Source organism: Petaurus breviceps, unplaced genomic scaffold, assembly GCF_028583685.1.
Source record: "Petaurus breviceps papuanus isolate PSGF00001 unplaced genomic scaffold, PetGlider_PUasm1.0 558, whole genome shotgun sequence".
Lineage (NCBI taxonomy): Eukaryota > Metazoa > Chordata > Mammalia > Diprotodontia > Petauridae > Petaurus > Petaurus breviceps.
The window spans coordinates 4,509,166-4,524,522 of record NW_027186376.1 but is presented as its reverse complement, the minus strand read 5'-3'; the positions used below and the strand labels follow the sequence as shown (position 1 = coordinate 4,524,522).

General features: G+C 44.8%; 1 protein-coding gene across 13 annotated transcripts in view; it reads left to right on the top strand.

Moving 5' to 3' along the window:
- The window catches only part of PPP6R2 (protein phosphatase 6 regulatory subunit 2), a 170,811-nt gene that overhangs the window by 127,411 nt on the left and 28,043 nt on the right, over positions 1 to 15,357 (top strand). For all 13 annotated transcript variants that reach the window (XM_069102963.1, XM_069102958.1, XM_069102957.1 and 10 more), the window contains 4 exons: positions 4,881 to 5,007; positions 6,081 to 6,233; positions 11,950 to 12,153; positions 12,765 to 12,829. In XM_069102963.1, coding sequence (XP_068959064.1) covers positions 4,881 to 5,007; positions 6,081 to 6,233; positions 11,950 to 12,153; positions 12,765 to 12,829 — 549 coding nt within the window. The remainder of the gene's footprint in view (positions 1 to 4,880; positions 5,008 to 6,080; positions 6,234 to 11,949; positions 12,154 to 12,764; positions 12,830 to 15,357) is intronic.

Genomic DNA, 15,357 nt, shown 5'->3' with positions numbered 1-15,357 from the left:
CAGAAGGAAGTATCAGAGGCACTCTGAACTTGTACTGGGAGCAGAACAGATGCCATCTGGCAACGCTGTTGCCCATTATCCAGCTCTGGATCACAAATTCAGGTGGAGAAAAGTGGTCTCTAGAGCATGGGGCCTAGCTGAGCACTGACCAAGGAACAAGTTCCGGAAACTTAGCTGCAGGGCTCTGAGCCAGGAACAGAGCAGTGACTCTTAGTGACTTGCTGGTAACTGTAACCCAGCACATAAACCTGCAGTGGGATAAGCAGGACAGAAGCCCAAGACCAGAAGGGAGCCAATAGTCTCTCTGAACTTGCAGATCCTCTCAGTGAGCTAACAGTGACTGAGTCCAGCAGCCATCTGTGGAAACTCTTATCATACACAAGCCACTAGGTCCAAATTTGTGTTAGGAACTTGCAGAGCTCAGTCAGACCAGGAGAGCAATGAGAAGCAGTAGAAGGACACAAAAAGACAAGCTCCAGCAAGGTATTCTTCCCTCCTCCCAGAAGTAAACAGAGCCCAACACCACCATGAAGTCCAGAGTCAGAGAGGAGCCTGGAAGAAGCAAAGAAACAAAAAAAAGAACCTGATCATAAAGACAGTGGTGATAAGGAAGCTCAAGTTACAAACACAGAAGACAGCAGCTTGAAAACATCTACAAGCAAAGCCTCAAAGTAAAATTCAGATGAGACACAAGCCCAACAAGAATTCCTAGAAGAGCTAAAGAAATAGATTTTCAAAAAGAGAAAAAAAAATTTAAAAAAAGTATAGTAGAGGAAAAAATAGGAAAAGAGATCTCTGCAAGAAAGTTATGAAAATAGAATTAACAGCTTGATAAAAGAGGTACAAAACCTTACTGAAGAAAATAACTCCTTGAGAATTAGAATTGGCCAAATGGAAGCTTATTGACTTCATGAGATGTTAACCAATAATAAAACAAAATCAACAGTCTGAAAAGAAAACAAAAACGTGAAATATAGGAAAAATAACTAATCAGGAAAATAGATCAAGGACAAATAATTTAAGACTCATTGGACTACCTGAAAGCCATGAACAGGGGAAAAAAGGCCTGAACAGCATATTTTAAGAAATTACAAAGAAAATCTTCGAGCCAGATATCTTAAACTTAAATATCTTAGAACCAGAAGGCAAAGTAGGAATAGAAAGAATCTATTGGTCATCTCCTTTGAGAAATCCCAAAATAAAAACTACCAGGAATATTAAAGCCAAAATCTAGAGCTCCCAGATCAAAGAGAAAATATTGCAAACAGCTAGAAAGAATTCAGAAGAGAATGCAGGAAGAAAGTACTACAAAAAGCAGTAGTTGGGATCAGACAAGATTTGGCAGCTAAAGGAATATAGGGCTTAGAATCTGACATCCCAGAAGTCAAGAATCTAGAATTACAGTAAAAAATAACCTACCTAGCAAAACTGAGTATACTTCCATAGGAGAAAAATATGGACATTTGAGGAAACAGAGACTTTTTAAACATTCCTGATGAAAAGAGCTGAGTGGAAGATTTGACATTCCCAGGACTAAAGCGAAGAATGGGAAGGTGAATACATGCAATCCTGAGGACTAAACAAGGTTCCGCTGTTCACATTCTTATGTGGAGAGACGATGCTTGTGACCCCTCAGAATGTTCTCATCACCAAAAGTTTGAGAGAGAGAGACCAATTAGAAAGAGGGCCTTGGTGTGATTGTATTCTGCCTGGATGCTCTCCATAGAAGAATGGAAGGGGTGGGGAAGATGAATTCACTGGAAAAGGGGGGAAAATTATCTCATATAAATGAGGCATGTAAAGAAGCAGTTAAAAAAATGGAGAAGGCGGGGCGGCTAGGTGGCACAGTGAGTGAGTAGAGCACTGGCCCTGGAGTCAGGAGGACGTGGGTTCAAATCCGGCCTCAGACACTTAACACTCACTAGCCATGTGACCTTGGGCAAGTCACTTAACCCCAACTGCCCTCCAAAAAGCAAAAAATTAAAAAAAAAAATTTAAAAATAGAGAAGGCAGTAAGGGGAGTGAGCGGCTCTCAGACCTCACTTGTAACTGAACTGGTTCAAAGAGGGAAGAATATATGTACAGACATAGTCAGATACAGAAATTCTTCCCCCAGTGGGAAGGAGGGAAAGGGGGTACTGGGGTAAGAGGGAGGGTAGATTGAGGAAGGCAAGGGTCAGAAGCAAGGCAGTGTATGTAAAGAAGCGACAAGGTGAAAGAGAGGACGATTATAAGAGAACAGGATGGAGGGAAGCCCGTAACTAGCGATCATAACATGGATGGATGGAATGAGCTTACCCATACCCCCATCTGATCATCATGCTGCTGACTCAGTGTTGGCTACTTCAGCTCCTTTCCCCCTCCCTCAGCTTGCTCTCCCCTCTCCCAGAGGACTGGTTGGGGGGAGCACTAAACAACTCCCAAAGCTTTACTTTATTATAGAGGGGAAGACATTGGACTTGCCTGCTCACGGCAGCCATCCACAGCTCTGCATGATTCTGACCTCACCAAACGTTGATGATGTTCTTTGCCCTGCCCTTCTCAGTTTCCTTTTGTGTTTGTCTTCCTTTGTTAGAGTCTAAGCTTCGTCCTACATGTACAAAAATACTTACAGCAGCTCTCTTTTTGGTGGCAAAGAATTGAAAACTGAAGGGATGCCCATCAGTTGGGGAATGACTGAACAAGATGATTGTAATTGTGAGGGAATACTGTTGTGCTGTAAGAAATGTTGAAGGGGATGGTTTCAGGAAAACTTGGGAAGACTTTTATGAACTGATGCAAAGTAAAGCGAGCAGAGCCAGAAGAATGTACAGAGTAATAGCAGTATTGTAAGGTGATTAGCTATGAAAGACTTAACTGCCCTGATTTATACAATGATGATAAAAAAAATGCAGTCTATCTCCAGAGAGAGAACTGATGAACTCTGAGAGCACATTGAAGCAGACTTTTTTCACTTTCTTTATGGTTCTTGGTTTTTTTGTTTTTTTTTAACATGGCTAATGTAGATATTTGTTTTGGGTGATTGTACATAAATGTAAATGGTTTTGTTTTTCTTCCCCTTTCAATGGGGGAAGAAGGAGAGAATTTGGACCTGGAAATAAAATAAAATTTTTTTTGTTTTTTGATTAAATTTATTTACTTTTAGTTTATGATATTCATTTCCACAATCCCTTGCGTTCTAAATTTTCTCCTCCTCCCCACCGTGGCAGTATGTAAGCTGATAAGTTTTACACATACCTTCACATCAAACATTAGTCAAGTTGTAAAGAAGAATTATAGCCAATGGAATGAACAAAGAGAAAGTAGGAACAAAACAAAACAAAAAAGAGAGAGAGCAGGAAATTTGCTTCCATCTGCGTTCAGATTCTGTAGTTCGTTCCCTAGATGTGGATAGCCCTTTCCATCATGAGTCTTTTGGAGTTGTCTTACAGTGTTGCCTTGCTGAGGAGAGCCCAGTCTATCAAAATCAGTCATCACAGACATGATGTGTCTGTAATTGTGCACAAAGTTCTCCTGGTTCTGCTCTCCTCATCCAGCATCAGTTTATATACATCTCTCCAGGTTATTATGAAGTCAGTCTACTCTTCATTTCTTATAGCACAATAGTATTTCATTAAATTCATACACCACAACTTGTTCAGCCATTCCCCAATTAATGGGCATCCCCTTGATTTCCAGTTCTTTGCCACCACAAAAAGAGCTGCTATAAATATTTTTGCCCATATGGGTCCTCCTCCCACTTGTGTGATCTCTTTGGGATATAGCCCTAGAAGTGGTATTGCTGTATCAAAGGGTATGCACTTATTTATAGACCTTTGGGCATAATTCCAGATTGCTCTTAGAATGGTTGGATCAGTTCACAACTCCACCAACAATGCATTAGTATTCTAATTTTCCCACATCTCCAGCAAAATGGAAATAGAGCCTTCCTCATTGCAAACATATGTGATGTTATCCTGCCTTCGAGCCCCTATCGACACTAGGCTTTGGACAGAGTATGTGAAGCAGCTAACTAAGAGAAGGGGCCTGGTAGAGAATACAAGTCTAGCAGGTCCATGTTCTAGGCCAGAAGGTCAGTGAGTGTAGATACCCCAGTGCTCTGAATCCTGTAGCTGGGTTTTCTTTGGCAGTAGAAAGGAGTTGGGCAGAGCAGATCTGGGAATCAGAATGAGAAGAAGCAAGCCAACACTAACCTGAAGAGAGCCTGGCCTGGGGGGAGGAAATGTCACACACATGTGAGAGGGACAGCTAAGAGCAATGAGGTCCTTAGCAGGGGCCCAGTGGGGTTAGGACTGTGGTCTTGGGATAGAGAGGAGCTTCTCTCTGCCTTGATTGCATACCCTCTGCTGGATAGGAGTTTTATGGAAATCCTGGAGAGTCAAGACTGGCCTTAAAGCTTTGGCAGGTGAGGGGATGGAGAAGCTATCAATGACAGATTTCCCTGTCTGAAGAGATTGTCTCCTTCGGGGCCAGGTCAGGTTCTGCTCTAGACCCTCCAGGGAAGGACTGAGAGAGAGAGGAACCAAGTAAGTGGTTTTTTTTTTTTTTGTAAAGAGGACAAGAGAGCAGTAGCAGACTTACCTGTGTCCTCTGGCCCCTCCAGTGCTTCTCCCTATCAGTAAAATGAGTGGAAGGCCAAGAGGCAGAGGCTCTGTCAACCCTCCCTTTCACTGTAACCCCGAGAAGTACTTCTGGAGGCTGGTGACGGAAGCCTTGCTCCCTCACCAGGGAAGACTGAGCCTTGCCCAGAATCTCATTGAGCATGACTGTGGCTTTCAAGAAGAGGAGACATTATTGAGGTATTTTTGAGACTGACCAAAGGAAGGTAATTATGTTCATTGAATGGCATGATTTGCTTTTCTCTTTTCTGAAATCTGTAGGGTGGAGGGCCTGATGGACTCATTTTCTCAGGGACTTGAAAGGTCTTACACTGTCAATAGCAGCATATTGCATGGCATTGAACCATGGTTGAAAGACTTTCATCAGCTTCTTCTCAACCCTCCAAAGGTAAGTTCCCTTCAGCAGCTTGGGACTGATTATCCACCCTCTTAAATGCTCCTTTCATGGTCACCAGGTGCCTGCTTTTTGCACAGCACCATTTCAGGAATGGTGGGGCAGATGAGAACAGTGCAGGAGACTAACATCGGTGAGACTTCCATGGGTGAGAAGTACCTAAGTACCCAAGGGATTGGACACACTGAGGGTGAAGGGCTTCCAACTGATGCTTCTCAGGCCTCCATAGGCAAATTCCCCTCAGTAAGTGTAGGAATTCAGAAGAGACATAGGCTTTGCTTCAGGAGGCCCAGAGTGAGAGGCTGGGGAACCTTCTGTTAGAGATGGCTCAGTGCACTGAAAGGAAGTGTCCCAGAGGAGGAGCCCTTTTAGGACTGAAATGGAGAGATTTATATTTTAATTAAAGAATAGAGACTCAGAAATTCTACCGGAATCTGTTTTAAAGAGAGTAACAGTTTGCATTCGTTTAATGTGTTGGTGTTTTCAAACACCTTGTCTTTGCTAAATATAATAGTTTGGGTGCTGAAGAACAACCAGCTCTTGTGAATAGGGCCCAGCATTTCCAGCCCACCTACCAGCTCCCGGCTAGAGCTAAGGGAGAGGCAGCCAGGCTGTAGAGTGGACAGAGCTAGAGTCAGGAGAGCATAAGCTCAGATGTGGCCTCAGACCCTTAGGAGATGGGTGACCACACATGAGTAAGTCAGTTAAGCTCTGGCTGCCTTAGTTCCTCAGTAGTAAAATGGGGATAATAACAGCACTTGCATCCCAGAGTGGTTTTCAGGATCAAATGAGATGATGTTTGTAAAGCACTTGGCATGGTGCCTAGAACAGAGTAGGTGCTTAATACATGCTTGTGCCCCTCCCCTCTCCTGACAGCCCAGAAATGTGAATAAGTTATAACCCTTCAGATACTGGTGTGGCCTAGCCTCCATTTCTTCCTTGGTGGGTGAGTGCTTATGAGGGGGCAAAGGTAAAGATTCACTGACTCAAGAAGTGTAGCAGCATAGCTTGTGGGCCTTTTCCAAAGAGACACATGTGCACATCAATTTCTGTTTCCCATTTCCCAGAAAATGTCAATCCTGACCACCATCGGTGTCCTAGAGGAGCCCCTGGGAAATGCTCGACTCCACGGGGCACGGCTGATCGCTGCCTTGCTGCATACCAACACACCCAGTATTAACCAAGAGTTGTGTCGACTCAATACCATGAACTTGCTACTTGTAAGTAGAGTCCTAGTGCGCTGAGGTTACGGAGGCCCAGTTGTCCAGGAGCAGGCATCCCCTCTGCAGCCCTCCTGCTGGGTGGATGCTAGCCCCAGGGATCCCAAGGCAGCTGTCCAAGGTGTTGGGCAGCCCTCAGCTGGAGACGAGAGGGAAAACTGGCTTCTCCAGCTTGTCCCTCTTGCTGCTGATTCTTTGTTCTGGGAGTCAGGGAAAGGAACCCTAATGCCTTTTCCACATTAACAGTCCTTCCGACATGTGAGAGTTTTAATGTTTTCAGCATAGTTTTCTAGCTCAAACACCAAGTCCTTCCAGCCATCCCTCCTGTAACTTGGCTTTTAGTCCCATCACCGTCCTGGTCACCCTGCTCTGGACACGCTTCAGTTTCTTGTTTTTCTGCAGATCTGGCACCCAGAGCTGAGCACAGTGCTCCAGGTGGGCACTGATCAGGGCAGAGGACAGTGGCTTTACTGCCTCCCTCAAGTCAAGCGAAGTCAGCATTTATTAAGTGCCTGCTGCGTGCAAAACACTCTGCTGGGTGTTGGAGGTTGTAACAAAACAGCCCTTGTTTTCAAGGACCTTATATTCTCCTCCCTCTTTTATTTATTTTTTTACTTTGGCTCTATGAGGTCAGTTTATTTTTTAAAATTAATTTATTTTTAGGGGCGGCCAGGTGGCTCAGCAAGTAAGAGCACTGGCCCCAGAGTCAGGATGACCTGGGATCAAATCCGGGTTCTGATATTTAGCACCACACCCAGAAATAACTGGCCGTGTAACCTTGAGCAAGTTACTTAACCCCAATTGCTTATTAAAAAAATTTTTTTAAATTTATTTTTAGTCATCAACATTCACTTGCATAAGATTTTGAGTTCTAAATTTTCCCTACCTCCCTTCCCTTCCCCCTCCCCAAGACAGTGTGCAATCTGATATAGGCTCTACGTATACATTCATGTTTGTTTTTTTTCAAGCCATGGGGGTTAAGTAACTTGCTCAAGGTTACACGGCCAGGTGTTTCTGGGTGGGTGCTAAGTGTCTGAGCCCAGGATTTGATCCCAGGTCATCCCGACTCTGGGGCCGGTGCTCTTACTCACTGAGCCACCTGGCCACCCCCTATACATTCGTATTAAACATATTTTCACATTAGTCATATTGTATAGAAGAGTTAGACCAATGGGAGGAAACATAAGAAAGAGAACAAATAGTCTGCTTCACTCTGCATTCTGACTCCATCGTCCTTTCTCTGGGCGTGGATCTCATTGAGTCTTTTGGAGTTGTCTTAGATCCTTGTGTTGCTGAGAAGAGCTAAGTCTATCAGTCAGTCAGCACACAATGTGACTGTCACTGTGTACAGCGTTCTCCTGGTCCTGCTCCCCTCACTCAGCATCAGCTCATGTAAGTCTTTCCAGGTTTCTCTGAAGTCTGCCTGCTCATCATTTCTTATGGCACAATAGGATTCTCTCACATTTGTGTACCACAACTTGTTCAGCCATTCCCCAATTGATGGGCATCCCCTCAATTTCCAATTCTTGACCACTACAAAAAGAGCTGCTATAAATATTTTTGTACATGTGGGTCCTTTTCCCATTTTTATGAGCTTTCTGGAAAACAGAGAGTATTTCTGGATGAAGGGGTAGGCATAGTTTTATAGACTTTTGGGCATAGTTCCAAATTGCTCTCCAGAATGGTTGGATCAGTTCACAACTACACCAGCAATACATTAGTGTTCCAATTTTCCCACACCCCCTCCAACATTTATCATTTTCCATTTTTGTCATTTTAGCCAATGTGATGGGTGTGAGGTGGTACCTCAGAGTTATTTTAATTTGCATTTTTCTAATCAGTAGTGATTTAGAGCATTTTTTCATATGGCTATAGATAGCTTTGTTTTCTTCATCTGAAAATTGCTTGTTCATATCCTTTGATCATTTATCAATTGAGGGGTGACTTATATTCTTATGAATTTGACTCAGTTTTCTATATATTTGAGAAATGAGATCTTTCTCAGAGATATGTAATCATTGTTCAGAGAGCTATTTGCCCCTACATTAAATGAATCCAAACTTGGGCTTTTCTGTTCTGTAGTTAAAAATACACACACACACACACACACACACACACACACAATTCCCTGAGTTACATGTAAAGACAATTTTTTAACATTCATTTAAAAAACTTTTGAGTTACAAATTTTCTCTGTCCCTGCCTCACCTCCTCACATCCCTGAGACAGTAAGTCATTTGACGTGGCTGTCATTTTTCATTGTTTCTCTGTCTCTTCCCTTACTGTTGGCCAGGTGGTCACCCTTCTATCATTCCTTCCTGTTTTTGAATGTCTACCTACCTATCGAAGTTGGCCTTTTCCCTGCCTGGCTCTTTCTGATTTTCTATATATATTCATTTATTTTTTTTAATTAAAAATGTTTTAGTTATTATGCTATCATTTTTTTTTCATCCTACTTATTTCTTTTAGCTATTTAACTCCCTATTCCTATTTAACTCCCCACTGAGGGTTAAAAAAAAATGAAAACAAAATCCTTATGAAAAATAAGCATAATCAAGCAGAGCACACTGCTAGTTTGGCCATTTCCACAAATGTGCATCTTGTTCTGCATCTTGGTCCATCACCACTCTGTCAGGAAGTAGGCAGCCTTCTTTGTCACTGACCCTATGGAATCATGATTAACCATGGCAGGGATCAGAGGTCTTAAGTCTTTCTTTAAAAAACAAAAACTAAATGTTATTTTTTTTCAGTCCATATAAATGCACCTTCTTTACCTCCACTCCCCAAATTGAGGACGAAAGAAAAACAAAGGCCCTCTTAAAAATACATAGTCAAGGAATATTTCCATACTGGTCATGTCTAAAAGAAAACAATAAAACTGTGTGTGTGTGTGTGTGCATGCGTGCTCATGTGCACATACATGCAACTCTCTACTCCAAATCTCTCACCTCTCTGTCAGGGGATGAGTAGCAGGTTTCATCATTAATTTTCTGGAATCCTTATTAGGGTCTTTATACTGAACAGAGGCACTAATTCTTTCACAGTGTTTTGTCTTTACAATATTGTCATTGTGTAAGTTATTCTCCTGGTTTTGTTCACTTCTCTCTGAATCAGTCAATACAAGTCTTCCCAGGTTTTCTGAAGCCAGCCCTTTCATCATTTCCTGCAGCACATTAGTCTTCCATCCCATTTCTATGCCACAGCTTGTTCAGCCATTCTTCAGTTTATGGACACCCCTCAGATCCCCATTCTTTGACATCTCAAAAGGTGCTAGAAGTAATCTTGTTCATTCTTAGCATTGTCTTTCCACACTAGAGTGTGAGCGCTTTGCCCTTGACTTGTCCCTGATGATTGCTCATCTGTGCTTCTTGCCTCCCGTGTCGAGCCTGAGAGTTTCTCTGAAGCTCTGGTCTTTCCATCAGGAATGTTTGGAGTGGAAGGTCTGTTGTTCCTCTCTGCATTAGACTCAGTTTGTTGAGTAAGTTCTTCTTGCTTGTGAATCTACATTTTCTGCGATAGATTATTCCAAGCTCTGTTCCTTCATAGGAGGTTAGTGTAGCTAAACAGGGTGTGATCTGACTGTGGCTCCTTAATAGCTCTCTTTGTCTGTCTCTTAATGATAATCTGGGCTGGAAAAATGACTCACGGTGTGTTTTCCCTGCATTTCTCCATCAGGATTTGGTCTGGTGCATTTTCTAGATTTCATTGGAGGAATTGGTGGGTGGAGAGGGACCTGCTGTATTCCTGCTACTTAGCCTTCTTGTGTCTGCCTTCCTTAAGTCTTTGAAAATTGTTCGTTTATTTTTTTTCATTTTTCAAATGCTTTATTAACTTCTAATTTACATCATTTATTTCCACCAGATTTTGAGTTACAAATTTTCTCCCCATTTTTCCCCTACCCACCACCCCAAAATAGCAGTCCCACAGGATATCCCCTCCTCTAGTCTGCTCTCTCCCATATCTTCTCCCATACCCCCTTCAACTTTTCCAGTAGGGCATGGTGGATTTCTATGCCCCAGTGCCTGTATATCTTATTTCCCAATTACATGTAAAAATAGTATTAATAATATATATATATATATTTTAAACATTTGATTTTAAAACTTTGAATTCCAGATTCGTTCCCTTCCTCCCTTGTCACCCACCCTTACTGGGAAGATAAGCAATTCAAAATTGTTCGTTTTTACAATGATGATGTATTAGTAGAAATCATTCTCCTGGTTCTACATCAGTCCCTAAAAGCCTTCCCAAATTTCTCTGAAACCATCTCTCTATGTCTTATGGCCCAATAACATTCCATTCCATTCATATGCCATGCTTGGTTCAGCCATTCCCCAAATGACAGTCAAAAAGAGGGCGGTCTATATTTTGATCTGGAATTTAATAGGGAGCCATAGATGTTTTTTTTTTTTAAATTTGTTTATTTACTTTTTTTTTGCTTTTTGGAGGGGGGAAGGTAGGGCTATTGTCCAAGGTCACATGGCTAATTTTGTGTTAAGTGTCTGAGGTTGGATTTGAACTCAGGTCCTCGTGGCTCCAGGACCAATGCTCTATTCACTGTGCCACCTAGCCACCCTTGTTTATTTACTTTTAGTTTACAACATTCAGTTCCACAATCCCTTGAGTTTCAAATTTTCTCCCTCTCCCCCTGCCCCATGGTGGCATGCATTCTAATATAGGATCTACAAATATCTTCACATTCAACATTAGTCAGGTTGTAAAGAAGGCTTATAACCAATGGAGTGAACAATGGAAAAGAGAAAAGAAAACAAGAAGAAGAAAGAGAGCAAGTGGTTTGCTTCAGTCTGCGTGCAGACTCTGCAGCTCCTTCTCTGGATTGTAGAAGTTTCTTGAAGAAGGAGGGTGACATGGTCAGATGTGTGCTTAAGAAGCACGACTGAGATGGAACATGGGCTGACTTGAGGCAGAGAGACCAAGGCAGGCTGTTATAATAATCTAGACCTGAGGTGACAAGGGCCTACAGCAGAGTGAAGACAGTGTCAGAATAGAGAAGGGGGAGGTCACAGGAGGTGCTGTGCAGCTGGAAATGCCAAGACTTCGTAACTGCTGCGTTATGGCCCTGTGCCTAACACCTCGATTCCAGCCTGAGTGACTGGAAGGATGGGGGGCCCTCAACAGTAAGTGACAAGAGGGAGGAAAGGTCATGAGTTCAGTTTTGGACATATTGAATACCTATGGGACATCTAGTTTAAGTTAGGCAGTTGGAGATACAAGACTGACAGTCAGGAGAGAGGTCAGGGCTGGACAGATAGATGTGAGACTTGTCTGTGGTGATAGTGATGGAAGAAGCAAGTGAGTGCACCAAGTGACACAGGAAAGAGGGTGAAGAGGTGAACCTTGGGGCAGTCACAGCTAGTGGGAAAGACTGGGATAAAGATCCAGGAAAGGAGACTGAGAGGGACAAGTTAGACAGGTAGGAGAAGAGGCCATCACGCACGTCAGGAGGACATGGGGTCAAGGAGAATGAAGACTGAGCAAAGGCCAGAGGAGCCCAGGCAGTCATGAGCTAGGAAGTCGTCTTCCTTGTTTAAGGCCTGTGCAGGTGAAGGGGGTCTAGCTAGGTTTCGCCTCAAGCCCTTGGGTGGCCTCAAATGAAAGCTCTGTGGTGTATGCGTGTAGACCCCGGCAGGTGGGCGCCCACACTGGCAGCCCCAGAGACGACCAAGCGGCAGCTCTGTGTCTCCTTTTGCTCTAGGACTTGTTTTTTAAGTTCACCTGGAATAACTTTCTGCATTTCCAAGTGGAGTTGTGCATAGCAGCCATTCTGTCCCAGTCTGCCCGGGAAGGAGGAATGTCAACCAATGAGTCTGATTGCCAAGAGGAGATGCACAGTGGGAATGGAAACTTGGAAAAAACTGAGTCTTCAGAGGCCACCGGTGAAAACGTGATGGTAACACATGTAAGTTCAACTGGAGCAGCTTGGCCTTTTGCAGTGTCCAGGGGGAGGCCTTGTTAGGATGGTAGGGACAGCTACGTCAGAGGCAAGCATGGCTCAGCTAGGGCTGAAGCAGTGGCCCTCTGGCATCTCCAGGGGCTTTGTGGGGGCTGTAGGAAAGCCTCTGGAAAGTGGAGACCCTTCTTAACTCCCCATCTCCTTTGGGAAAGACACTCCAGAGACACTGGGACTGTCACCTTTATTTCATGTACATGGAATGGGGCCTGTGTGCCCTGCTGTGAGGGGCAAAAGAAGAGTCAGCTCTGTCTCCTGCCCCTCATGGGGCTGGCACAGAGCGGGATAGAGATCATTCCATCCCGACATGACCTGGTGACCCACTTGGGTAAGAGCTCTGGCCTTTGCATCAGAATGGAAACCCTGGGGCACTGGTTGTCTTAGAAGAATTATAGGCCTGAGCTAGAGGTAAAGGTCAGGAAGGCTTCCCTAAGGCCACAGCTTCTCCAAGAAAGAAGGAGAACCAAATCCTCCAAGGTGCTAAAACATGAACAGCAGAAACAAAGGGCATTTCAGATTGCCTTTGTTGAAATCTCAATTGATCTTCTGTCTTCTCCTAGCTGTTCCAGAAGTGCTGCTTGGTACAGAGGATCTTGGATGCCTGGGAAGCCAATGACAGAATCCAGTAAGGGCCTGCAGGGGGAGCCACCCCTGGGGTACAGGGTGGGAGTGAGAGAGGGATTGCTTGGGAATTTGAAAGGCCATGGTCCAAACATCACTCTCATGCTCACCTAGCCTTGTGTGCACTGAGCTGGGGACGATGTAGGGAAGCTTAGCTTGTTCCCTAGGCCAGGGTGACCCTTATGTCCTTGAAATATAAGCATCCTCACCCTGAGGTGGTCCAGAGACACAGGAAAGTTGAGCCCTGCTCTCTAGGGACTTGGAGTCTTTTTTTTTTTTTTTAACAAGGGAACAGACCCAGGGTCAAGGGAGGGCTCCATGTAAAGGCGGGAGGGAGCAGTCTTGAAGGACTGGAGGTGAGTCAGAGTACATAGAGGCTTGTCATGAGCCCAGGCATCTGTGCAGGACAGTGAGCCTGGGGGGCTGAAGGAGCCATGAGATGTGACACACCAGATTCCCTGTTAGGGAGGCGGGGCAGGTTGAAGGTAGAGGCTCAGGCAGCGCCCAGTGAAACCTCTGGGACAGGCCAGCTGCAACCGGAAGAGGGTCTGGATGGAGGCAGTGATGATGGGAATGGGGATGAAGCACCAGGTGTCAGAGGTATGGAAAGGGAATAATTCTTAGGCCTTGACAAGTGAGTGTGGGAAAGGCAGGAGAGAGGAACCGTCAGGAATAAGTCCACCAGAACACTAATGGAGGAGAAGCTGGGGACAGGAAAACGGTGTGTCTGGAGAGGAGGAGGAGGAGCTGGCCTTTGAGGTGCTCTGTAACTTCTCCTCAATAGACCAGGAGTGCTCAGACTGTCCCTGGCCTTAGATGAAAAAACAGTAATAGAGGTCATTGCTTCCCTAGTGAATGCATCTGGGTTTCCCTGAAGTTGTCTGGCATTCCCTTTCCCTTGTCCCAGTCTAAATGTAGGCTTTAAGAATGGGATTTACGAGGGGCGGCTAGGTGGTGCAATGAATAGAGCACCAGCCCTGGAGTCAGGAGGACCTGAGTTCAAATCCGGCCTCAGACACTTAACACAAAAACTAGCTGTGTGACGTTGGGCAAGTCACTTCACCCCAACTGCCCTCCAAAAAAAAAAAGGGGGGGGTGGCCAAGTGGCGCAGTGAGTAAGAGCACCGGCCCAGCATCGGGACACCCGGGATTGGTTCCAGCCTCAGATACTTGGCATCCACACAAAATAACTGGCTGTGTAACCTTGAGCAAGTTACTTAACCCCAATTGCTTTAAAAAAAAAAAAGAATGGGGTTTACTTGGGGGCAGAGAGTGCTTTAGAGGATTCTGACCGCAGGCTAAGCAGAGCCAGCCAGCAGCATCTTCCCTGGAAGTCTGACCTCAGGGAGCCCTCTTGTCTTTCAGAGAAGTTCCCTGGCTTACCAGAGTGCTTAAGTCTGGGGTCTTGGAAAGAGCCTTGTATGAGAAGAGAAGCCCCATGGCTTCTCCTCCTTGATTCCATGATTGGAGTGAGTTTCTCAGTTCCATCCGCCCTTGTGTTGTGCTAGGGATCCAAAAACCCTGCCCTTGAGGGGCCAGGGCCAAGTGTGCTCCAAGCCTGAGGAGGGGCCGGGCCTTTCCCAAACTTGCTTCCCTCCCTGAAGGTCCTTCCCAGGTGCCCACTCACTCCAGCCTGTGCAGCTGGTGCCACCTTTGCTCTCTGATTTTTCCTTTGCCTTTGGCACTTTGAGTTTCTGCATGATTCTTTGCCAGGATGCAGAAATGGCTGAGGAGAAGATCAGCAGGAAAGCAGGAGTCCACTCTGATGGTGGGAATATGGGAGCAACCTGTCTGTCTTGGTCACTTGGAAGGTGGCAGAGGCCTTGCTTCTGGGCTGTCTGGGGTGGACTGCCAGTCGTGCAGACTGCCTGCCTCTGGACAGCCATCCGCCCTCTTGCTTGGGCTGTGGGCATTATGGAGGGTTGTGGGTCCCCCCCTGCCTGCTCCTCCTCAGTCAGAGCATGCAGCTGCTAATAATAGCCAGTGTTTCTGCTGCATCATAATGTTTACAAAGACTTTACATGTCATCTCATTGAGCTTCACAACCTTGAGAGGTCGGTAATTCCCATTTTATAGGTAAGGAAACTGAGGCAACCAGAGGTTAAGTGAATTGCTCAGGGTCATATAGCTATTAAGTGTCTGAGGCCAGATTAGGAGGACTCAGGTCTTCCTTACTCTAGGCCCAGGGCTCTATCCACTGCACCACCCAGCCTACTGCTTCATTTTTTGTATGGTTGCTCTTAAAATAAAATCTTGATGAAGGAAGACAAATATTATTAAGCCCTATCTCTGCGGAGAACTGTGATATGTGTTCCTTCTTTCCTTCAGGTGCTAATTTCTTAAATGCTCTGAAGTAAAATCTAAAATTTTTCCCTGATTTAGTAATGATTTTAGAACTTTCCTTTGACCTATGTTTTCATTCAACAAGTATTTGTTGAATGTAGGGGCTCTACAGAATGCACAAGCCCTGCCCTCATGGAGCTTACGTTCTAGCAGAGGCCCACTCAGGCTACAGAGAAAGGACAGCTGTGC